Below are 25,419 nucleotides of genomic sequence, written 5' to 3' on the forward strand. Positions count from 1 at the left end.
AAAAAAAAAAAAAAAAGTCTGATAATACCAAGTGTAAGTAGGAATTGAGGAAACAGAAACTGTTATATATGTTCAGTAGAACTATAAATTGCTATAAACCCTTTAGGGAAAAATTGCTAAATTTTTACTAGTAAACTTAGTAAAGGTGATGATGAGGTATATGCCCTGTAATAAAATAATCCGTATGTAGGTATATACCAGACAGCAGTGCTTTGCCAACTATGGGTTGGAAAATAAATTTAGTAGTGTCTCATAATGAGCATTTATAAATGTTGCTCCTTTTAGACATTCCAGTCTCTCCTCTGCATGATATTCATACCTCTCCTTTAGTTTTCAAAGTTAAGAGATAGGTAGATTAGTCAGATCAAGGAAGGTGGGGTGGGGGGGGTTAGGGGGTGCACACTAATAAGTTATTTCTTTATAAACAAAGGGGAGTCATGTGGCGTGACCAGACATGTGTCAAACTACTCTGTTGGGCTTTTAAGATCCTTAAAATGCCCCACAATCCAACCACCTGTCACATTTACGTCCCCATCCTTCACAATTATTTTACATGTTATTTCACATGCCTTTCTGCTCTGGTCAATCTGCTTCCCCAACTTCCTCCTTATCTGAACGAACTACAGAAATCTGAGCGACTATTTTACTAACTCACCCAAAGAAGGCACACACCTCTTACCACTCTAGAAGCACAGGACAGAAATTCATACATACAGTGGGTGCCCTCAGGATACTAGGAATTAATTCTTTCAAAGAACTCCAGCTGGGAAAGGCTCTTCAAAGTCTTAAAATCTGGGCTTTTATCCCAGCTCTTCCATTTGCTTTCTAGTTCTGTGATCTCAGGCAGGTTACTGAACCAAAGTCTTAGTTTTCACATCTGTGTATGCCGACCACAATCTCTACCTCACAAGGTGTTGCTGAAGACTAAATTAAATAACGTACATGAAGATAGCTACTATCAGTACCTATCCCCTGGTAAGCCTTCCATAATACAGATGCTGAGGGCCAGGCCTTGCCACCAAATCTTCTGATTCTACATTTAAAAGAGCTTCATTTTAGAAAACATAAATAAAAATAAAAACACAAAAGCACTTTAACAGAGGCATTAATAATAAATTCATTAATTTAAAATCACTTGAATACAATTACAGACTGGATTAGTTGGCACAGCTTAATAGGTATAGGGTCTGTTTCCCCTCTCAACCCAACCTAACTTGGATGCTAGACCAAGCAAGCTGTTTCATCTCGACTCAGGCAAAAGTGGGTTTGTGCCCCCTCCAGATCCAGTGGGGCTCTCTGATCCTGTATCCTAATCTGAGACTTGACTGCAAAGGTCCAGGCTTTCCTCTGTGGACTAGACTATAATTCAACAAATAATTATCATTACCAACTAAATAATGTAGTTTCATTCTGCTCAGAGCCTAAAACTAATAATGTAATGGGACACATGGCAGAGAAAGTGGAACTCAACTCCTCTTCTGAGAATGATCTTCAGACTGAAAAGGGCAAAACCAATATCGTTTCACAGAAACTGAAGCCCAGTACAAGTGAAGAGACCCAGAGAGCAACTAGCTGCTTAAGTCAGGACTCTTGGTTCCTACAAACAGAAATCTCTTTTGCCCAAGCAAGCTGGATTTAAAAAGAGGCACAGGTGACCAGGGGTAGACAGGAGGATAAACGGGTCTCAAAAGATTTCCCCTCCCTTATTCTTGCGACATGTAGGTTTTGCTTCCCACAAGAGACCAGATTCTTTCAAGGGCTACTAATCACTCCAGGGCTCACATATTTTCAGCCCTTCTTTCCATAAGGGCTCTAATGAGAAAGATCCTAGGGAAGGACGTTGAGGTACCCACCCTGGAGCACACGAAGGTGGCCAAGCCTGGATGGCTCAGGCCCATCCTCACACCATGCAGCACCGTGGCCGAAGTGGACACGGTATCGAGAACACGGCTGCTCCTATTCAAACCACATAATTTAAAAAGAACAGCTTCCATCCTGACCACAAAAATATGAGATTTTTATTAAATGCCTTGCTAGTAATTGGTGGCGGGGCGGGGGGGAAGGCGGTTAGTTTGACATGTTTTATTTTTAGGGAGTTTGTTCCTAGCTTCTAATCACTGTTGTCTTTTTATAACTTTGTTCACCATTCCTTTTCAATAATTCTAAAAATTCCACCCAAAACATAAATCAAATTATCTGCCTATACTTCAAAACTCAAAACTTAGCTTTTTCATCTTAGACTAAATTTTCTAGCCTTTTTAATTTCCTTCATTTCCTTCCTTAATCTCCTTCCTTCGTTAACGTCTCTCTACTACAAGGATTTATCCACTACATAGTAAGAACTTTAGAGCCAGTACTTATCCAACCTCACCCACTCAAACCAAATAACTTTTTAAGGCTAAAGCCCCCAAATTTTCTCCTGCCAGTATCTTTTTCTCCTCTCATACCCCAGTCATACCTGCATAAAAGGCAGTTCCAAACGGCTCACCCAGAACTATCTTAAAATATTCTCTATTTCACTTTTTATAGCCTTACTCCATTTTTTTAAACAATCATCATGTTGCCTCACCCGTGTAGATGCTCCATCTAGTGGCAGAAGATTTTCCCCCTTAAAACATTACCATCCCTGCAATGGCCTAACTGATTTCCTAGCACAGCACAGTGTTTAAGAACAAACTCTTGAGTGATACCTTTTCCCAAACATCAATTCACCACTTCCAAGCTGTACACCTGGGGTATGTTACTTAGTATTTCTGAATCTTAGTTTCCTCATACGTGAAATGGGAATAATGTACCTGCATCATGGGCTATAAATGTATATAAAGCTCTCAGCTCAGTATCTGGAACATGGTCAACACTCCATTAAGTGAGAGCTGTATTTTCCTACTCCTGACTTCTCCTTAGTCTAATTTCATTCTATCTAATGAAGGCAAGCAAATCCTCAAATGCTTTCATCGTTCCCTCCCTTTCCCCCTCATCTCCTTGGAACAAATCCTGACGCCTTCCATCACTGGCCTGTCCCTAGCCTGATCTTGTCCTAGTCCTGACGAGGGCAGCCGCTCCAATCCAGTCAGTACCTGAGAGTCTTTAACAGGAATCAAGCATTTTCTCAGCTGTTCAGCTCCTTTCTGGGTGCCACAGAAGAGCCACACCTCACTGCTCTGCTGCCCTACATCTTACCCATTCTTCCAAATCACATTTAAAATATCAACTCCAGAAACCTTTGATTAATCAAGAGCATAATGATCTTCCCGTTCCTTTTTTTTTTTTTTTTTTTGGTTCCGCGGCCCCCCCACTCACGGGCCCAGCCGCTCCGCGGCATGCGGGATCCTCCCGGACCGGGGCATGAACCCATGTCCCCTGCATCGGCAGGCGGACTCCCAACCACTGCGCCACCAGGGAAGCCCTTCCCTTTCCTTTTTATAGTAAGCAGAGTCCATCCTATGCAAACTTACTTTATGTTGCCTCGGAATCTTTCCAGCTCTTTTATGTGTACAAAAAGCACCCTTACATGAACAAACTAGACCACAATCTTCTAAAGAACTGTATGTTTCACCTTCCACTGTCCCACAGCAAATTTTAGGCACTTTAAAATCTTAGCACTATCTCTCACACACACACACACACACATACATGAGTCTAAAGCAATAATTGTTTTTATTGACTTTTCTTAGGAATTAAACTTTAAAAAAGTCAAAAGACTAAGTAAAATACTAAATAAAATACACGAAACAGGAGAGAATTCTAGATTTTCTTAAAATAGAGAAGGAATTTAAAAATTATAAAATAAATATTAAAAACACATTTAAAAAAATTTTACCACAAAACCCAATGGTTGTTGTTATTATATATTATAAACTATGATTATACTACAAGCATCTGGAAATAGTCAACACGTTAAAGCAGAAATCTTCAATAACTTTTTATGTTGGCAATAATTAAAAACCAGAAAATGTCTTGGTTAACATCATAAACTTCTCTTCTGTGTACATTTTCAGCGAAGTGATGACTAAAGAACTTTAAAAGGAGCACTGAAACATTAAAGGAAAAAATAAATCATTTAAGCATGTCAAAAATTTACTGAAGTTCCTCACTCAACAACCAACCTGCTCATAAAGGAGTCACCGGCTTCTTTACTGTCCTCCTCTCAGCAGGGTGGGAACATGTGTCCATAACATGGTACTCACAGGCCGCTGGATGACATTCCAGTTTATTACTCAAGGCTGTTTGTTGTGTAGAGGCTTGAGCCACAGTGGCTTCAGCTTCATCCTGTTTGTTTACCAGTCCACACAAGTCCACCCAGCCTTTAGAGCAGGCGGCCCCGGAAGCTTGCACAAATTTACCAGGTGCAAACTAGAAGGACACGAAGACTTTACAAGGCAAAGGAGTCTTGACAACAACAGCCAACAGAGTTCCTCATACGCATGGGAAGCTCATGGACAAGGTCTAGGTAGTTCTAGCAGGGTAACAACTTCGTTTACAGCTGAGGCTAAGTAGATGCCCCCCTCCCACCCCAAAAAAAGGGGAGAGAATGCACTGGAAAATGTTAGCGAACTGGGCTAAGAGATCCAAGCTTTCTGCTGTGCCGCAGGACTATAATTCAACAAATAGCACCAGTATCAACTTAATGATCTTATTTCATATGATAGATCAGAAGAATCTAGAATCCGCGTCACCTAGAACCTAAACTACTTTCACAGGAACATAAAACCTACCAAAAAAAAAAGAAATTACTTGAAAAGGCCCTTATAATTTCCAAGTACCTGAAAAATGTCTTCAAAAGGGAAATGAGTAAATTAAAATATTTAATTAGCAACATTCACCTCAAACACATCCCCCCTAAAAAAGTCAGAATATAGATTACTCACTATGTGTTCCCTTGTTATCCAGTCTCAAAAAGATACTTCCATTTCTAGCACCAAATACATTTAAATGCTTTGTCTCAAAGATTAGCCAAAATATGATAACCCTTATGAATATCTATAAAGACTTGCCGGATCAGGAGGAAGACATGTTTAGCAAGTCACCAGTAGCTGGGGAACAAGAGTAAAAGAGGGTTCTGATGATAATTATGAAGCGACAAGACATAAGCTAGGAAATGAGGACACGTGGCCATCCTACCAGTGGCAGAATGCAAAGCTCCTGAATTATTTGCCCAAATGTTCCAAATCTTGGTGGCCAGTAGTCCGCACACTTGAGTTATGACTGCTGAGGCCGTCCCTACCTATTCCCAGAATCTGGGCTCTTTTCTCAGACGCTTTCTCTGATTGGCTGCTTTGGAAGTTTCAGCTATTCTCACCGTCATGGCATGTTCTGGTCCTGCTGCCCCCCGACACTGGCATAACTGCAGGCAGCCTGGTGGTCAATGCCTCCAGGAACCTCCTGGGGTCCGAACCATCATTAGAACGCCTTGGTCACTGTCAGCCACCAAAATCCGAAGCTTCCTAAACACCACCAGTAGTTACCTCACCCTAAAGAAACAGAGGGTTCCTCACCCACAGTGATTTAAGAACACCTCTAAAGTGCCCCCATCACCATTCCAGGAGGTCTTTAAGCAGTACACGCCAACAATCACTTCACGTACCAGCTGACCGCATCCAGTGCCACAGCCCCCAGAAGCCTGAGGCTGAAGCCACTTCCAAAGCTGTGTTCACTCCCCTGCAATTAACAAACAGCCATCACAACCTCAAAGCTATTTCAGAGAACACTTGCTGGCTTCCGAGCCTCTGCTGGCAACGGCCATCACCGACCCAAAAATGAGGCTGCTGCCGCCAACACCACTCCTCGGCCTCTTTGGCTGAGGCGAAGCCCACAGCGCTGTGGGAGTGGTGAGAGCTCTCCAAAAGGTCACTAACACTTCTGAAGGCACAGCTACCCAAACAGTCCCCCGAGCCCCACCACTCACAGTCCTGTCATACCGTACCTACCAGTTAACCACATCTCCTTACAAGCATCTAGTGCTCACTGAGGCTGCCTCGAGCCTAGCTTTTCAAAACTACTGCTCTGTAGGCTTATTTCTAACAGACTTACCCACGAGTTAGAGCCACTCTCTGGATTCCACGAGTTTCTACGTTACAGCTACTGTTCTCATGTATACATATGGAGCAGCTCATAAGACCGGTTTTACTACAAACAGCTCTCCCCAAAAGTTCCTCCTACCCTCCGGGAAGTTTACAATGTGTGAACAAAAATGTCCATAACCAGTCACAAACTCCCCAGCGTTTGACTATTTCAAACTCCTCTGAAAGAGTCAGAGGTATCACACAGTAACTTTAGGCCACTTCTCTTAGTCACCACTAGGACTATGAACTCCAAGGGCAAAATTGGCCCAGTGCTAAAAGTGAAAATTGCTTAAAAGTAAACCACCAAGTTAAAGATTTAAGAGATGTCACAAGAGCAACTATATTCCAATAAAAATTAAAAAAGGAAAATCACCCAATACAAGCGACAGGCCTTGCTAGCTAGCAACCAACCCACTCACACAGAAAGCAACACTGGAGAAAAGTGACTAGCATGCTTACAGGAAGACAACAAGAGTTAGAATTATGCAGGGGAGACAGATGCAAGCGTGTTATCCTAATCATCCCATAACAGAGGCAGAGTCATGGCCTGGGAATTACTCAGGAAGTAGGAAAAGTTACTTCTATAAACAAACTCCCTCACAGTAAGTTAAAATTTCTTGGAAATTTACTCATCATGACACTAGGAGCGGTAATCATTTAAGCAAATGGGTAAAAAACAAGGCTGTAAAAAGAGAAGGTTTTTGGTTTGTTTTCTTTTTGTTTTTTAAATAACAGCAACAGGGAACTTTAACATAGTAAAACCAGATCTGCAAAAGTTTATTAAAAGCAAGGGTAAAAGAAACAACATAAAATAATCTGAGAAAGCTAATGTTATTGAAGCAGTGACAGGAGATGAAGGATGATGCTAAAGCAACACCAGACGCTCCCTTCAACACCATATACCTTATCAATGGCTTTTCCAACCCGAGAAACACTGCTGTGGATGTCTTTGTGGTCTGAGGCCAATTTTTGAACAGTATCCTTTATTCTCTTACAGCACTGCGTCAAAACAAGTGAAAGCGTCCCTGATAATTCAGCATCTTGACCTATAAAGAAAGAAAGAAAGGAAGAAGACTGGTTATTCACAAAAGCAAATCCAAAGATGGCAAGTTACAAGTTGGCCCTTTGGAACATGAAAGATGGAAGTAGAGTGAAGAAAAATCAGTGTCTGCTTTGAACAGATGGTCACATTCATAGATAATATTTTTCAAGTGAATACTAAGAAAGCTATTTTAATTTTTTATTGTCTGGAATAAATTTTAAAATGTTACCATGAAATAAATCACTTTTGTAATTACTAAAATCAGGAGACAATAATACTGTGAAGGCATTTTTCAGAAAATATGCCTACATGAATAAACTCACTTATTCAATCCACTTAAACTGTCCAAGTCATTCTCACACTTTGATTATTACTAAATTTCCTAAAGAGAGATAAATCTAAATGCTTTATGTTCTACATAAAGAAGAAAAAACAAACTTCTTTGGATACCATGATGAAAACAGCGAAAAGAGAAACACGGCAGAAAAGAGTTAACATACCCCTACCTGTAAGCAACAGTGAGCCATTCTTAACCAGTTAGGGGGTAGGAACCCTCCTGAAATCCAAGTTCCCAGATGCCAGCCAAGGGTCAACCTTGCAAGCAGGCCTGGAACCGGAGGGTTCCTACCACCCTAACTGGTTAAGAATGGCTCACTGTGCCTAAACTGTTTGTATAATGTGGTTAGTGCTGAACTACTTTTCTTCTTGGCATCCCTGGACTTTCGGTATCTGCTAGACAGAGGGTGCCTGTATGACTAGTACCCAGTAAACACCTGAATACTGTGTCTCTAAATGAGCTTCCCTGGTAGGTAACACTTCACACTCGTTAGGATTTGATGTTAGAGGAATTAAGCGTGCCCTGTGTGACTCCACTGGGAGAGGACTCCTGGAATCTTTCTCCTGGTTTCCTCTGGACTATGTCCCATGTGACTTTTCCCTTGGCTGATTTTTGCCTTGTATCTTTTTGCTGTAATAAATGTTAGCCATAAGTATGGGTGTGACTACCTGCAGAGTCCAGTGCATCCTCCTGGTAATCACCAGAACCTAAAGGTAGTCTTGGGGACCCTGACACACACAATTAATCAACTGGAAGTTACTACAGTTTATATCCTCTGTCCCTGTGTTACTTCCTCAGGAAATAGGGAGGAGGAAGAGAAAGAGAAGAACCAAGAGAGAACAAATTCAGTTATACTTGTCAATTACCTCATAGATCTACACATCCATACCTGTAAGCAACAGACCTGGCTCCTGAAATCCTGCTCATACTGGTGGTTCTTAAACTTTAATTTACATCAGAAATTTGGCTGCGCTAAGAGCCAGCGCAGCCAAATTAAAAAAAAAAAAAAAAAAAAAAAACCCTGAAAGTACAGTAGCCTTAGGATGTTTATTCATTCAACAGCTATTTATTGAGCACTCAATTATATGACAGGTATAGAAGTGTCCAGGCAAAAATCTCTGCCCTAAAACTTACCTTCTGGTGAGGAAGATAAACACAAAGTAAGTCAATTATACAGTACCACAAAAAAGGATACGTGCCACTGGCAGGGGAGGGGGGAAGCAGAGTAAAACAAATGGGGAGTGTATGTGGCTTAAGCAATTGAAATCTTAAACAGGTGGACATCGTAGGCCTCACTGAGAAAGCGATATCTGGTCAAAGACTTGAAAGAAGCGAGGGAATTAGCCATGTGGATACCTCTGTGGGGTGAAGGGTCGCAGAATATGCCACCCCAAAATAGCTTCTTTGGCGTAAGAATGATTTTGAGCTGATTATTCTGAGAAATAGCAGACACAGAAGCTCTGAAAACAGAGTAGAAGTTACCCTTTGGTAAAGGAAACTTAAATTTATAAAATAAATCTCCATTTGTAAGGGTATCTCCCTCTCTGTACCAGGCAGAGAAGAATGACTCTAAACCTCTAAAGAATTTTTTTATCATGATGACAGCTCAGACTTAGATCTGTAAAACAAGCCTTATTCTTGTTTATTGTGCTTTTCCTGGTAACCTCTCCATTACTGGCCTCCCCATACCAACCTTTCTTTTGTCTTTAGCTGAAGGTGGTATTTAAGCCTGAATTCTAAGCCACCTCTTTGAGTTACTCATTTTTCCCTGAGAATCTCCCACATACACATGAGGTATACGTGTTAACAAACTGTCTGTTTTTCACTGGTTAATCTGTCTTTTAATATAGTATTCTCAGCCAAGAACTTGCAAGGGTAGAAAGAAAATTATTTTTCCTCCCCTACAGAGGAAAGCATTCCAGACTGAGGGGGACAAAGCCCTATTTCAGAAATATACCTAGATTATTCAAGAAATAGCGAAGAGGCCAGTATGGCTAAAGTAGATTTCTGGCAAAGGAAATCAGTAGAAGAGGAAGCCCAGGAGACCAGGGCAGGGGTCCCGATCTTGTAGGGCCTTTCTGGTACTGTAAAGTCTTTTCCTTTTACTTTCTTTGAGTGATAGGAATGCCCATTGCAAGGTTTTGAGCAGAACAGCTACATAAACTGACGTAACATTTTAATAGTCATTCTGGCTGATGATAGGAGTACAAGACGCGATGAATCAGGAGGCTGTGGCAGCAATCCAGATGAGAACAGTGGCTCAGCCCAGGGTGTTAGGTGTGGAGGTGGTGAGAAGTGGTTGTATTCAGGACATATTCTGAGGGCAAAGCCAACAGGATTTTGACTGGGTATGAGGGAAGAAAAGGACTCACAGATGACTCCAAGGTTTTCACCCCAAGTCAACCAGAAAGACAAAGCTGTCTTCAATTCAGATGAAAAAGATTAAAGGCTGAGCAGTTATGAGGGGGAGGGAGACATAAAAGAGTTCAGTTTGGGGCTTGTGAAAGCTGAGAGGTTGAGTAGTCACCCCAGTGCATATGTGTAAGAGTGAGTTGGAGATATAAACCTGGAGTTCAAGAATAAGGTCAAGGTTGGATACAAATTTGTGAGTTACTGGGATGCATATGATACTAAGTGAAATCAACAAGAGAGAGTCGGGGCAGACACACAGAAGTGATAAAAGGAGGGAGTCCTGGGAACTCCGAGTTTATGAGACCAAGACAAAGTAGAACTGGAAAAGGGGACTAACAAAGACTACTGAAATACTAACTCTGGTGTGGGAGGAAAATCAAGGAAATATGGTGTTCGGAAAGCCAAGTGAAGAAAATGTGCCAAGGAGGAGGGAGTAACCAACTGCATTAAATGTGCTGCTATGTATTAAGTAACATGTGGACCCAGAGTTGACCACTGACCTGCAATACAGAAATAATCAGTGACCATGACAAGAATAGTTTTTCCAGAGTTTTAAGAAAAGAAATCTCGAAGATTGTAGGGACTGTGAAGAGGCAATATAATAAGTCTGACTCAACGACAACCACTGAGAGAAGTAAAAAGATAAGTAAACTGGAGATAGTGCCCATAAGGTACCCAATCCAATGTGGGGTGGCCAAAATAGAAACTACCCTTACTTCTAAATACAACTGCACAAAGTATATATCAGGTGCTTCCAATTTCTAATAACACAGTTTAGGCTAAGAGAATACTTGGTAATCCAGAAAAAATTTTAAATCTGTCTAAAAGGTGTCCCATACATACTCGGGGCCAAAAGAATCTAATTGCTTCAGTAAGCTCTGCTCTGACCATTTCTGGTCTTTCTGTATCTAAACCTTATGTAAGGTCAATGGCTTTATTTTCTCTATGAACTTCTCTGCCCACAGACTTACTCAGTCTTCTCAGTTCCTAATGAACTCTGCTCTCTCCACCACTCCTCTGGCATGGAATCATACACTATTTAACGATTTCATGTATATATGCCACCATCAATCTCAACTAGATGTAAGACCCAAAGGGAAGACAAGTTCTTATTGTAAACTGTATACTCCACAGTCTTATATGCCTTGCACATCTGCAGCCACTATTAATATAAGTATTTGGATTGATGGTAAATAAAGGGGGAAAAAAGTTAAAAAGAAAGTCATATTGAACAAACGGTGCTGGGATAACAAGCTATCCATATGCAAAAGAATCGTACCATAGAGAAAAATTAAATCAAAATGGAGTGAAGACTGAAATGTAAGAGCTGAAACTATCGAATTCTTGGAAGAAAGTGGGTGCATTCTTGACCCTGGATTGGGCAATGGTTTCTGAGATATGTCACCAAAAGCAAAAGCAACCAAAGAAAAAATAATTAAATTGGACTTCATCAAAACTAAAATTTTGTGCTTCAAACACTACCAAGAAAATGAAAAGAGAACCCACAGAATGGGAGAAAATACCTGCAAATCATATATCAGATAAGGGTCTAGTATCTAGAATACACAAAGAACTCTTACAACTTATCAATATCAAGATGAATAACCCAATTAAAAAATGGGCAAAGAGGGCTTCCCTGGTGGTGCAGTGGTTGAGAGTCCAGCTGCCGATGCAGGGGACACGGGTTCGTGCCCTGGTCCGGGAAGATCCCACATGCCGCGGAGCGGCTGGGCCCGTGAGCCATGGCCACTGAGCCTGTGCGTCCGGAGACAGTGCTCCGCAACGGGAGAGGCCACAACAGTGAGAGGCCCACGTATAGGAAAAAAAAAAAAAATGGGCAAAGAATCTGAATAGACATTTTTTCCAAATAAGATATACTGGGAATTCCCTGCTGGTCCAGCGGCTAGAACTCGGCACTTTCACTGCCGTGGCCCGGGTTCAATCCCTGGTCAGGGAACTAACATCCCACAAGCTGTGTAGTGCAGTCAAAAAAAAAAAGATATACAAATAATCAATAAGCACAGGAAAAGGCGCTCAACATCTTTAATCAATAGGGAAATGCAAACCAAAACTACAGTGAGAAGGACTTCCCTGGTGGCACAGTGGTTAAGAATCCACCTGCCAATGCAGGGACACAGGTTCGATCCCTGGTCCGGAAAGATCCCACATGCTGCGGAGCAACTAAGCCCGTGAGCCACAACTGAGTCCAAGTGCCACAAATACTGAAGCCTGCGTGCCTAGAACCCATGCTCCTCAACAAGAGAAGACACCGCAATGAGAAGCTGGCACCCCAAGGAAGAGTAGTCCCTGCTCGCCACAACTAGAGAAAGCCCGTGCGCAGCAACGAAGACCCAACGCAGCCAAAAATAAATAAAATTTATTAAAAAAAAAAAAAAACGACAGTGAGAAACCACTTCACACCCACTGGGATAGCTATAACAAAAAAGATGGACAACAACAAGTGTTGGCGAGAATATAGAGACTCAGACCCACATCCATTCCTGATGGAACGTAAAATGGTGCAAAAGCGGTAGAAAACATTCCTCAGAAAGTTAAACAAAGTTACCACATGACCCAAGAATTCCACTCCTAGGTATACACCCAAGAGAAATGAAAACGTATGTCCATACACGAACTTATACATGTTCATAGCAGCATTTAATAGCTCCAAAATGGAAGCAATCCAAATGTCCAAATGATGAATGGATAAACGAAATGTGGCAAATCCATACGACAGAGTATTATTCAGCTAAAAGGAATGCTGATACATGCTACAACATGGAGGAACCTTGAAAACATTAAGGGAAATAAGCCAGACACAAAAGGCCACAAATTGTTTAATTCTACTTCTATGAAATGTCCAGAATAGGCAAGGAGATTCATGGTTGCCAGGGGGTGGGGGAAGGGTGGAACAGAGAGTGACTGTTAGTGATATGAGGTTTCTTCTGGGAGTGATGAAAACGTTCTGGAATTAGATAATGGTTATGGCTGCACAACTCTGAATGTACTAAAAGCTAGTGAAATACACACTTTAAAAGGGTGATTTTTATGGTATGAGAACTTTAACTCAATTTTTTAAAAAACCTAAAAAATGCAAACCATAACTCCTATCCATCCAGACATGTTTGTTTCTACAGTCAGCAGACAACAAAGTAAGCAAATGGTTAAGGAACAGAAAGAGCAGAGCCCAAGCTGGAGAGAGGGCATTTGGAATTTACCAGCTGAACTTCTATGCCCCACCCTTGAAATCCATCGATATTTTCGAATCTTAGCAACTTAGTTTTTATAAATGATAGATACTAGTAATATAAGGTCAATTAATTAACATTGAGAGAGTCTTCAGTATGCCCCAAGGAAAAATAATTTCTACAAACTATTTGGAAGCACAAGAAAAGTATAATGGAATAATCTGAAAGAGAACCCTGGGAAAGCCCTGTTTAGAGAGAAGGATTCCACTAATGCATTTTCAAATGGATTCAGTGGAAATCAGCCAAAGGTAAAAACAGGTTTGAAAATCACTATAATAACAAACTGACTGAGACCAAACTTCTAAGTCCTGAAGGGAGTGTCCTAATGTTCTTTTGATTTATTTGTATGAAAACAAAACCTGCTTCAAGGAGAACCATTCTGTGAAAGAAATCTAACTGGATTCAGTTCCTAGGAGGAAAGCTGGGCAATTACTGTGACAGCCATCTTTACCATAACTAAACCAGATATGAAGGTGAACGCTGGATTCCAGGTTTGCCACTGGAGTGGCCACTCTTTACCCAGGATGCAGTCCCGTGCCAACTGTGTCTGGCAATGCGATAAACCTCCCTGTACTCAGAACCCATACACAAACATGAAAGAAATCGTTCTGAGACAGTGCTCACCACTTAGTCACCTCGAGTACTTTTTTTTCCTAATACTTTATTTTTTGAGAGCAGTTATAAAACTGGGAGAGAGCAGAGGAACAGCGAGCAGCTAAACGTGAAAGGTTGGCAGCTGAGAGGGCGTTGGTTCACAGTGTTGGTAGTGCCAGAGTCTCCAGTGCTGGGCTTGAAATTGAGACTGTGTAATACATGATCTGTTATTTTTCTGTTCATTCAGTAAATAGTTATTGAATGCCTGATATGTGCTGGTTGCCATGCTAAACGTTTACAACAAAATTGAGAGGAGGCACTGAGATTTCCCCTATATACGTTGCCCCTATACATGTACAGTTTAATGGCTCATTTCTTTTTATTTAGTCCACTGTCTGGACATAAGCACACTTGGCTTATCCATACACCTACTGAAGGACATCTTAGTTGTTTCCAAGTTCTGGCAATTATGAATAAAGCTGCTATGAACATCCAGGCGCAGGTTTATGTGTGGACCTAAGTTTCAACTCCTTTGGGTAAATACCAAGGAGCCCTGATTGCCGCATCTTACGGTAAGTGTAATGTTTAGTTTTGTAAGAAACCACCAAACTGTCCTCCAAAGTGGCTGTACCAGAAAAGTACTTTTTTTTTTTAAGGTCACTTTTATTATTAGACTTGATTCAACAGACAAAATAAATAATTAGCATGTCAGTAAGAGATTTTAAATCCAAACAAAGAACCAACACACATGGCTGGTCTAAGTTAAAGACAATTTTTCTTTTAGGGCAATAGAATAATTTGTTTTATAAACAAATTTTAAGCATGATATTCTCAGAAATTGGAATAGGCATGGTCTCCTCCAAAATTAGACATCTGCCAAACTAAATTAAACATATTTGAGTTAACTCCTAAATTGTTTTTATAGAGCCCAGCTAAGACTTCAAGCTCTGCCCCCCTTCAGCTTCACTGCCTAGCCATTTCAGGATTTATGTCCATTAGTTTCACGGAAACCGTAAATTAGAAAAATACTTGTTTGCATAGCTTCCTGTACTTCTCTATCAGGGTTTCACACTACACTGTAAATATTTATTTGTCTATCACCCCCACGAAATTACTTGAAGGTAGAAAATATGAGTGTTTAATCTCCAGGATGCTTAAGCTGTACTACTCCCAAGAGCATTGCACCCTAAATTTTCCAAACACCAAATAAATACACCAATCAATACACACACCAATTTTCAAAGAAAACACATTCACAAAGTAGAGTCCCCCCAGTTATAAGTTCCTTCTCTTTTCCAAATAACGACACCCCCCCCCAAAAAATACTCTTAAACATGTAGGTGAAGACTTGGAATAAGAACTCACAGGCTTGTGTTTTGAGCCACAGTTTCCTTGTTTGTAAAAGAAAATTATCCCAAAGCTCACCAAAGAAATGAAATACTTCTCAACTTTAATACATAATGTGTTCCTATAAAAGTGTACCCAGGGGCTTCCCTGGTGGCGCGGTGGTTGAGAGTCCGCCTGCCGATGCAGGGGACACGGGTTCGTGCCCCGGTCCAGGAGGATCCCACATGCCACGGAGCGGCTGGGCGCGTGAGCCATGGCCGCTGAGCCTGCACGTCCGGAGCCTGTGCTCCGCAACGGGAGAGGCCACAACAGTGAGAGGCCCGCATACAGAAAAAAAAAAGGGGGGGATTTGGTTCCCACAAAGCAAAAAATTATAAAATTCCTAATTTAACTTGGTTTTACAAATAACTTTTAATACAGTTTGATCATTTTGCTCATATATTTGTTCCATTATTTTCCTTCATTACAAATCACATGGCTTAAAACAGCCATGTGAACAACTTTGTGACATGATTTACTCATCATTTTGGGCCACCTAATACAAGCAAGACAATGTTATCATTAAGACTGAAAACTAAGTTTGCATCCCTACTCAGTGTTTGCATTTTCAATTTTGTTTGCCACTTATTTTTATGGTAGCCCAGGGAAAAAAACACAAAAAATTACACCCACACAGTTAAGAAAGTGTTGTTGAAACTGAACAGCTGGTTGGTAGGTAGCGCTACAAATGCCATCAGTTGATATGTCTGCTCATCAGTAGATAATGAAAAGTTCTAATTTGGTCCATAAAAGGCAGTTTAGAGGTATCAACTACACCACAAAGTACATGCTGCCTAAGAGTCAAACACATGAGAGATGAGACTCATGATAATTGAGACCACTCTATAAAAGATGATTAGGCACAACATAGAAAGGTATTGCTATGATGACAATTATTAACATTTCCCAAAAAGCTGAAAACCTCACCACCTAGGATTAGGACATTTTGGTAGAAATAAATAAGACTCCCCAGAAATCACTAAGACTTTACTTAACGTTTTTATGAATACTGTGGACGCAGGAAAAAATTTAAATATCCAAGTTTATAAATAATACATATATGGCACTTGAGCTCTTCTGAGTTATTAAAAGTTAACTCCGCTTTCATAAAATGGACAGAGAGTTTAAACTTGGAATTAAGGGGAAAGCAAAATGGCACACAAGTTTTAATACAGAAAAACAGAAAGAAATCCATTTACTAAACATAATCCTAACTGTACCTAGATGAAAACTCAGACCTCACAAAACTATACTCCAGAATTCATTCTAGATTAGTTCCTTTAAAAAATAATTAAAGAGGGGCTTCCCTGCCGGCGCAGTGGTTAAGAATCCGCCTGCCAATGCAGGGGACACAAGTTCGAGCCCTGGTCCGGGAAGATCCCACATGCCGCGGAGCAATTAAGCCCATGCGCCACAACTACTGAGCCTGTGCTCTAGAGCCCGTGAGCCACAACTACTGAGCCTGTGCTCTAGAGCCCGTGAGCCACAACTACTGAGCCCGCGTTCCACAACTACCGAAGCCCGCATACCTAGGGCCCATGCTCCACAACAAGAGAAGCCACCACAATGAGAAGCACGTGCACCACAACGAAGAGCAGCCCCTGCTTGCCGCAACTAGAGAAAGCCTGTGCACAGCAACGAAGATCCAACACAGCCAAAAACAAATAAATAAAATAAATTTATTTTTTTTTAAAAAGGGGAGGGAGAAATCACAACATTAAGAGTCAATGGGGCTTCCCTGGTGGCGCAGTGGTTGAGAGTCTGCCTGCCGATGCAGGGGACACGGGTTCGTGCCCCGGTCCGGGAAGATCCCACATGCCGCGGAGCAGCTGGGCCCGTGAGCCATGGCCGCTGGGCCTGCGCGTCCGGAGCCTGTGCTCCGCAACGGGAGAAGCCACAACAGTGAGAGGCCTGCGCACCAGAAAAAAAAAAAAAAGAGTCAATGAACATTTGAGTGCTGAATGTTGTCAGCAGCATCGAGGGTACGGATTAAGTGTTCTATACAGATTAAGCAATTTAGGATGGGAAGGAATTCCCTGGCGGTCCAGTGGTTAGGACTCGGCACTTTCACTGCCGGGGCCCGGGTTTGATCCCTGGTCAGGGAACTAAGATCCCAAAAGCCCAAACCGAACGAAACCAAATTAAAATAAAATGAAATATTATCTCAGTAAGCATGACTAAAAACAAAAAAGCTTAAAAAGAAAAAAAGAAATTTAGGATGGGAATAAAAGGAGATAAAGGATAAGAGTCCAAGACTGATTCTAAAGAAGTTGTTGACAAGGTGAACATGGATGTGCTTGCAAGATATTAAAATAGAAAAACTTGAAACTCTAAAAGGTACGGCTGGTATTAAAAATAATAATAAAAGGGCTATTTCATACTGTAAGTAGCAAACCAAACTGTAGCCTATTGATGTTCAGAGCTTCTTATGAGCTACTCAGCACCTAGAACACAGCAGCTGCTCAACAGAGATTTACTCAGAGGAAAAGGAAAAGGCACAAAGAGAAAACACTCATTTTTATTTTTCTAGAGGCAGTACATCCTGAAAACAAAACAAACTTTTTGGTATATGTAATGTACAAATGTACTGGCAAATGTACAAAGTACATTTGCCAGTACATCTGCCAGTACATAGCTGGCAAATGTACAAAGTAAAGATAGTATTTGTTGGTCAACCTCTGACCTTTCTGAACAGAAAGGTAGATTCACAGATAGGTGTTCTGATCCACTGCACCAAATCACAGCCTAGTGGGCTGCAAACCCAATCACGAGCGAAAAAAACACAAAAATTTATCTTTGAGAGCTAAGTGACGTGGTACAGACTAGCAGCGCTCCTGGAGCAGAGAGCAAGTCCACCATGACGGGCACAAGTTTGAAAGGTGATGCTCTACAGTAGCCTGTGAGGCAAGAACTACCCAGAGTAGAAGAGGAGGAAGATGCAGGCACAAGTTTTTCAATGTCTGCGAGATATTTTTAGAGAGCCTGTTTGCTCCGTTCAAATTAGAAATATAGAGAATTAATCCCTAGACATCTATTTCTCTCTGAAATGAATAGGTGAACCAGATAGGGCTTCTTTTAGCATTTGAATGTGAGTTTCCCATTTAAAAATCAAACCCAAATTTCTACCTTCCCCTCTCCTAAACTTCCCATTTTCCTCCTGGTTCTATAATTGTCTACCTGCCATTCATGCTCAGACCTTAGATTAACCTTTGATTTTTCCAGCCCTTCTCTCCTACTCTGCACCAAGTCCTGGTAACTCCTTCCCTCAGGAGAGCCCACGCATGGGTCTCCATCTCTACCACCACTACCCCAAAAAAGGTGCCTATTTCATCAGATTGAGGTTGACAATAAACCTTAACTAGGCTTCTTGCCTCTAGTCAAACCTCACTCCCAACTCCGATCAACTTAAATGCTAACTGGTCTCAGAACATGTCCCTGTCCCTTCCCTGTTCAAAATGCACCCCCCACCCCTGCCTCAAGTCATTCAGTATCTTCCCAGTCTACCGCCTTCCCTGATAGCCATGACCCTATAAAATCTGATAGGTTTAATTTTCATTCTTTTGACTCTTAGCTCCCCACTCTGGCCCTTCACTGCTCCCAGGATGCCTCTTGTACTCTCACACCTCCACACCTTTGTTCTCGCCAGCCTCCTCTCCTGGCACCCCGCCCTATATTCCCACTCTCCACATTCAGTCTGTTACTGAAACTTCCCACAGGTTAGAAGACTCTGTCCCTGTCTCAAACCCTACCCTATTGTTGGTACCATTCAATCAGCATTTGGTCTATCCTCTACACATGGCCTTGCATTGTAAAAACATACTGGGCTCATCTCCCCAACTACTCAGGAAGTTCTTACAGCATGATGAGGACGATTGCTTGTCCTCTGTAACTTCCACAAGATTTAGCCTAGTTCCACATATACTTGGTGATTAATAACTACTGATCAAGTGCTCTACAGTTCAACTGAAATAGCCCACCTCCAAGCAGCTCCTTCTAAGGGGTCCTCTCTTCCCATTTCTCTGAATTGCTATTATTTATACCAAGCAGAAACACTTATCTATTATAGTGTACTGTGCTACAGCCATGGATTTTTCCCCTCTCAAATGTAAAAGTCTGGCCTCATTATCCAAATACAGCTCCTTGAAGACTCTGTTTTGTATACCTTTTGAATATTCCTTATAGCAGCAGTCCCCAACCTTTTTGGCACCAGGGACCAGTTTCATGGAAGACAATTTTTCCACGGACCCGGGGGTGGGGTTGGTTTCGGGATGATTCAAGCGCACTACATTTATCATGCACTACATTTATTGTGTACTTTATTTGTTATTATTACTTTGTAATATATAATGAAATAATTATACAACTCAACATAATGCAGAATCAGTGGGACCCCTGAGCTTGTTTTCCTGCAATGAGATGGTCCCATCTGGGGGTGATGGAGACAGTGACACCTGAAGTGTGTTGCTTATGTCCAGTCTACTCCATAAGATGCACCTTAATTGTCACTTGCCACTCACTGATAGGGTTTTGATATGAGTCTGCAAGAAGTTGATTTATTATGGTCTCTGTGCAGTCAGATCTGTCTGCTAATGATAACCTGTATCTGCAGCCACTCCCCAGCGCTAGCATCAGCACCTCAGCCCCACCTCAGATCACCAGGCATTAGATTCTCATAAGGAGTGCGCAGCCTAGATCCCTCGCATGAGCAGTTCACAGTAGGGTTTGAGCTCCTATGAAAATCTAATGCCTGATGATTGGACGTGGAGCTGAGGCGGTGATGGGGAGCGGCTGTAAATACAGATGAAGCTTCGATCGCTGGCCCGCCACTTACCTCCTCTGTGCAGCCCAGTTCCTAACCGGCTACATCCTGGCCCAGGGGTTGGGGACCCCTGCCTTACAGTGTTAAGCAGACCACTGGACATAGAATGGTAGTTAACAAACACCAGTAATAAAGATATCTAAATAGTCAGAGTGTCTCAGTTAAAACACTGCTTAACACTGCTTAAAGGTATAGACCTTAAAAATAACAAGTAGGGGCTTCCCTGGTGGCGCAGTGGTTGAGAGTCCGCCTGCCGATGCAGGGGACGTGGGTTCGTGCCCCGGTCTGGGAGGATCCCACATGCCACGGAGCACCTGGGCCCGTGAGCCATGGCCGCTGAGCCTGGGCATCCGGAGCCTGTGCTCCGCAACGGGAGAGGCCACAGCAGTGAGAGGCCCGCGTACCGCAAAACAAACAACAACAAAAAAACAAGTAAACCTTGTTTTACAGATTTCAAAGCCAGTTCATATCATCTATTTAATTCCCATAACTCCGTAATGTAACTTACCAGTCTACTGAGGAGGAAAGAGGCTATGCAGGATTGTAGAACCAATGAAGTGGCAGAACAAGGACTCATCCAGATCTCCTGAGCTCAAGGACAGACAAAGCTTTATGTTCTCCACAAGCACAGGCTCATCCTCTTATCTCCTGAACTAGCCTCCACCTTCCTGGAGGACTGAGGCCATGTAAACAATGTTTCTTTTTAAAGAAGTCTCTCTTTATCTCCTCCCAAATGTCTTCAAATACCAATACTAAGATATTAAATCTATATGGATTCCACAGATACAACAAACTCATCAAAGATAACACTGTGCCCAGGCCCCTTAAGTGGAGAAAGACTTGGCAACATAAGCCTTATGGACTCCCTGAACAATGTTCCCAAATAAGGTGAAAGCTTATTTCTAAAAGCCTCAAGTTCTGCCAAAGATTCTAGTCTCTGTTCTTTGAGGCGTTAGACTGCACATAATCTAAGAGGAAGGCCAGACGAAATGCCCTGTTGAGAGCATCACCTTCCTGGTGTCTATCAACTTCTGGGAGTTACATGTACACAACTCAGGGCCAGGGCCCCCACCACCACCACAGTTCTCCCCTCAACTGCATTTTGGGGTCATTTTCAAAGATTTTACAGATCAAGAAGCAGGGCCCAAAATAAAAACAAGACAGTTTTAATATCCCAAGTGAATAGTAGTTTGCCTAAAACACCACTCTCACTATTCAAACTACTAAGATTAAGACATGAAAACAATGGAAATTTCTCTACTAACTCTAGTATGACAGTATCACAGAAGTGCTGGCAAGTTTCTCCCTTACCGATGTTATTATCCAGAGTTAGAAACTACTTAAGAGATAAGATAACCCTAGGAAAATTATTTTATTATACCAATCATTAAAGCAATTTCAAATAAGTTCCCAAAGGGAACATGAATTGAGTTGTATTCTCTAGTCTACAGATTAAGTCATACAGCAACTCAGTATTTGAATTATATGAACATTACAGTTAGGAGCCAAGGCAAAAGCTGAGAAATAAAGAAACCGTCTCAAAGAACACTGTTATCAAATGTAACTTGTAGCTGCTCAACTATCACAGACATCTATCACTTCTGTCTGGACGCAAGTCTTCCTTTCTAGAACTCTCTTCTCTGAGCAACAGTGGATCACATGGCCATACATCTGACATTTGCTAAGCACAGCCCAAGGTAGCTAATGGACTCTACCCACCAGGCCCAGTTACTGATTCAGGAAAAGCTTATGACCTGAACCAAGACAATAAAGATATTCCCTGGTAATTTTGTTGGAAATACATAAAACAGGCATGTTCCTGCATCTGGGATCACAAGCAGTACAAGGATGACATGAGTCCACTGGCCATCTTTACTTCCATGTGGAAAAAGTTCTGCTGAGAATGAAGCCAACCATGGAAAGCACAGCGGAGAGAGGAAGAGACCAAAATCAGTCCTCACGACGCCCTCTGTGCCCCTGGCGCCGCTGACCTAACCTCAGCCTTTTTAGTTATGAGTCAACAAATTCCATCTTAATAAAAACTATTCGGCCACTTGCAACCAAAAGGATCCTGAGTAATATACTAGTCTGAATGAGTAAGGTGCCAAAGGACAAAGGAATATCTCCTAAATGAGCCTGAAAAGGAAAGGGTGACAGTTAAATCTGCTTCTAAACCCAACTGGAAACACCAACACTAACCTATTATTATTATTCTCACCATATATAAAATAGGCCCAAGTAGCTTGGTGACTGGTCTATTCTCTTCCTTGAGTATTTGAACAATGGCTATTGTTAATCCACGCAAACTTTTCTGACCTACTTATCTGCTACCTTCCAGACTAGATGTTCAATGTAGATGTCAAATTTTATTCAATTCAGGGCTTCCCTGGTGGCGCAGTGGTTGAGAGTCCGCCTGCCGATGCAGGGGACACGGGTTCGTGCCCCAGTCCAGGAAGATCCCACATGCCGCGGGGCGGCTGCGCCCGTGAGCCATGGCCGCTGAGCCTGGGCGTCCGGAGCCTGTGCCCCGCAACGGGAGAGGCCACAACAGTGAGAGGCCCGCGTACCGCAAAAAATAAAAAAATAAAAAAATTTTTATTCAATTCAGAACTTTAAAGGCATTATTCTCTCAAGAGTGTCTTGTCTAGCAAAAAATTTGATTAACAAATGGAAGACCAAGCTACGTAGTCTACTTGAAGTACACCAAAGAATAAAGGTGAATAAATAGACAAAGCACCAGCCCACCAAACCCTGATCCTTTTACAATTCATTCAACACAGTACACTCAACACTGGTAGGCTCTGAAAAGCAGACAATTTACATATATAAATAAACATACTTTTCAATATGTATGTAGTATATACAACCCAAATTCTAGAATGCAAAGATATGCCTAACATGCGATCATGGACCTCTGGTTTTTGTCTACTGACACAATACCACAAAAATTAGTTTAAAACATGATCATCTATTCTGTTTTTTCTTTCATGTTTAATTGCCTACTTCTTATTTGTCACCCTCAAATTAGAAAAAAAAAAGGAAGCAATTCTGCAGGTAGTAACTAAATTCTCTTTGATTCACCAAAGAGATAAATAAAGATAGAGGATCATACTTTAAAAGATTTTTTTTTTTTTTGCGGTACGCGGGCCTCTCACTGTTGTGGCCTCTCCCGTTGCGGAGCACAGGCTCCGGACGCGCAGGCTCAGCGGCCATGGCTCACGGGCCCAGCCGCTCCACGGCATGTGGGATCTTCCCAGACCGGGGCACGAACCCGTGTCCCATGCATCGGCAGGCGGACTCTCAACCACCACGCCACCAGGGAAGCCCTAAAACAGTTTTATTACTAAGCCTCAGACCACACACACACACACACACACACACACACACACACACACACACACACACACGGAGTCTTAGATGATAATATGTATTGATCACACCCACAAATGAAATTGTCTTTACCAACTTGCAAATTGAGATAATACTAAGCCTAAATCACAGTAAGTAGAACCACAGGTCCAATGCCTCAAAGAAAAAATAAACAGTGATAAATTACCATTTCCCTGAATCCTCTTAAAATTTTTTCTGGAAACTAGCATCTCTGGCTGTGAAGTGGTCCAAGAATAAGAAAGACTGAGATGGAGATTTTTTTACTGGGTATCCTTTTTTATCCTTTGAATTTATACCATTTACATGTATTATCTACTCAAAATAAATACAATTTTAAATTTAGAAAATTCCTTGAGAATCACTTTCAGAAACTATATTAGAACTCCCTTTAATAACAGCCTATAAATAATAATTTTTAAAAATACTGTACATCCTTTACACTTACAAAGATTATAATTTTTCAAGTGACTATTTACCACATACATGTCATAAAACTGTCACCCAACTGTTTCAGCCTAATTTTCTATCACGAAATATGAATTTAGAGTATCAGCAATACATGATATATAGTTCTTTTATGTTCTCCCTTTCACCACAGAAGTACAATGAGAAACAAAATATAAATATACTTGCCAAAAAAAGATAATAAATAAAAACAAGTCAAATCACCAAAATGTATCTATACCATTTATCTGTTAATCAAGGGCTGTCCAAAGTGTGGTTCCAATACCACTGATGTGAATGGTGACTTCAGCTGTATGTGAAATAATATTTTAATAGTTACAAATTTATTTTTACTACGTAGTTGATTATACCTAACACACCAAATCTATGATTTCACAAATATCACTGCCTAAAATGAGGATAAATCTACTTAAGTGAAATTGTGAGTCCATTTGAAAAATAAGAGTGCACATGTGTGAGGGAAGTTTGAGAAGAACCAGCATATCATCCAAATTAGATCAAGGGCACTCTGTGAACAATCGCCAAACAGCATCAACGGCATCAACTATACTGATTCTTAAATTAGACCAAACTTCACACTCACAGGGAAACTCTCACTGAAGAGCTGATACAACTAAATGACAACAGTGCTCTCCTCTTCCCTCAGAGTTGAGGAAATGCCACATGGGGCAATTCAGAGCAAATGAGAGATCTTAGGGCAGGCCAGGCAAGCACCCTTTGGGCAGTGTTCTCGATCTGGAATCAGAGTGGTGAGAGTGGACCTGGGGTGTCAATGGGCTTACAAATTAAACTCCACTGATGTTTGATCAGTTTCTACCACAAACCATCCTAACTGTCCTCACTTGGTATAGTTGTCCGCTCACAACTTTAGAAAAAAGAAATTTATACATAAGAAAGTGTAATTCAACCTCCAAAACTGACCAGATCCCCCGACCCTCGCTAATGGACACTTCTAAATCAGGCAGTCACTCACCAGCAGTATGATGCAAACTAGGGGATCTATGAAGTCCAAGATTCTACTTTATTCATACCACATTCTTACAAGAATATCACCACAAATGAGCCTAGAGAATGAGATCCAAAGCCCTAATGGAGGGTCCCAATTGGAGCCCCTCCCTCAGGTCACCAGAGGCCACCAGATCACTTGCCCAGACAGGTACATTCAGAGCCTTGAAAACTTCCCTTTAACCTTGAAAATGGAGTTCCAAATTCAGATTTCAGTCGATATAACTTTGAGAAGGGTATATCTAAGATTCAATGTAATACCCTGCAGAGAACTTTAGAAATTATCTGCTTTGAAAAATACCATAACCCAGATAGCAAAGCATGATGTCTGTTGTTTTTACATGTAAGAACACCATTAAGAAAGTAGACTTTATTTTAAAAACTAGACCTTGTGGTACTTATTTTTCTTTCATGTTTTATAGCTGCCTTTAGTCACTTAATCCTATTACTAAAGAATTTTTTAAAAATCAAAGAGATTATTAATTTAAGACTGCAATTTGGTAGACAAGAAGGTAAAAAATAGGAGGCTGAAGAGGGGACACACACAATTCACCACATCAGACTGTTTGAATAGCACAGCAAACTCTGTGGCTAACACCCCGTTGACCGTAAGTTCCTTGAAAAGTTCCCAAGCAAAGAGGTCTAAAACACATTCCTGC

At 41.4% G+C, this 25,419-nt stretch overlaps 1 protein-coding gene and 2 non-coding genes across 3 annotated transcripts in view; 2 read left to right on the top strand and 1 right to left on the bottom strand.

Moving 5' to 3' along the window:
* Positions 1-25,419, bottom strand: part of RMND5A (required for meiotic nuclear division 5 homolog A) — a 57,488-nt gene that overhangs the window by 29,594 nt on the left and 2,475 nt on the right. Inside the window, exon 2 of the mRNA XM_007466731.1 lies at positions 6,966-7,108. Coding sequence (XP_007466793.1) covers positions 6,966-7,108 — 143 coding nt within the window. The remainder of the gene's footprint in view (positions 1-6,965; positions 7,109-25,419) is intronic.
* TRNAE-UUC (transfer RNA glutamic acid (anticodon UUC)) lies at positions 11,739-11,810 on the top strand. The gene has a single exon. It is a non-coding gene; the product is annotated as a tRNA-Glu (tRNA).
* On the top strand, positions 17,115-17,186 carry TRNAE-UUC (transfer RNA glutamic acid (anticodon UUC)). Its single transcript has one exon. It is a non-coding gene; the product is annotated as a tRNA-Glu (tRNA).

Source organism: Lipotes vexillifer, unplaced genomic scaffold (assembly GCF_000442215.2).
Source record: "Lipotes vexillifer unplaced genomic scaffold, Lipotes_vexillifer_v1.1 scaffold1158, whole genome shotgun sequence".
Taxonomy (NCBI): Eukaryota; Metazoa; Chordata; class Mammalia; order Artiodactyla; family Lipotidae; genus Lipotes; species Lipotes vexillifer.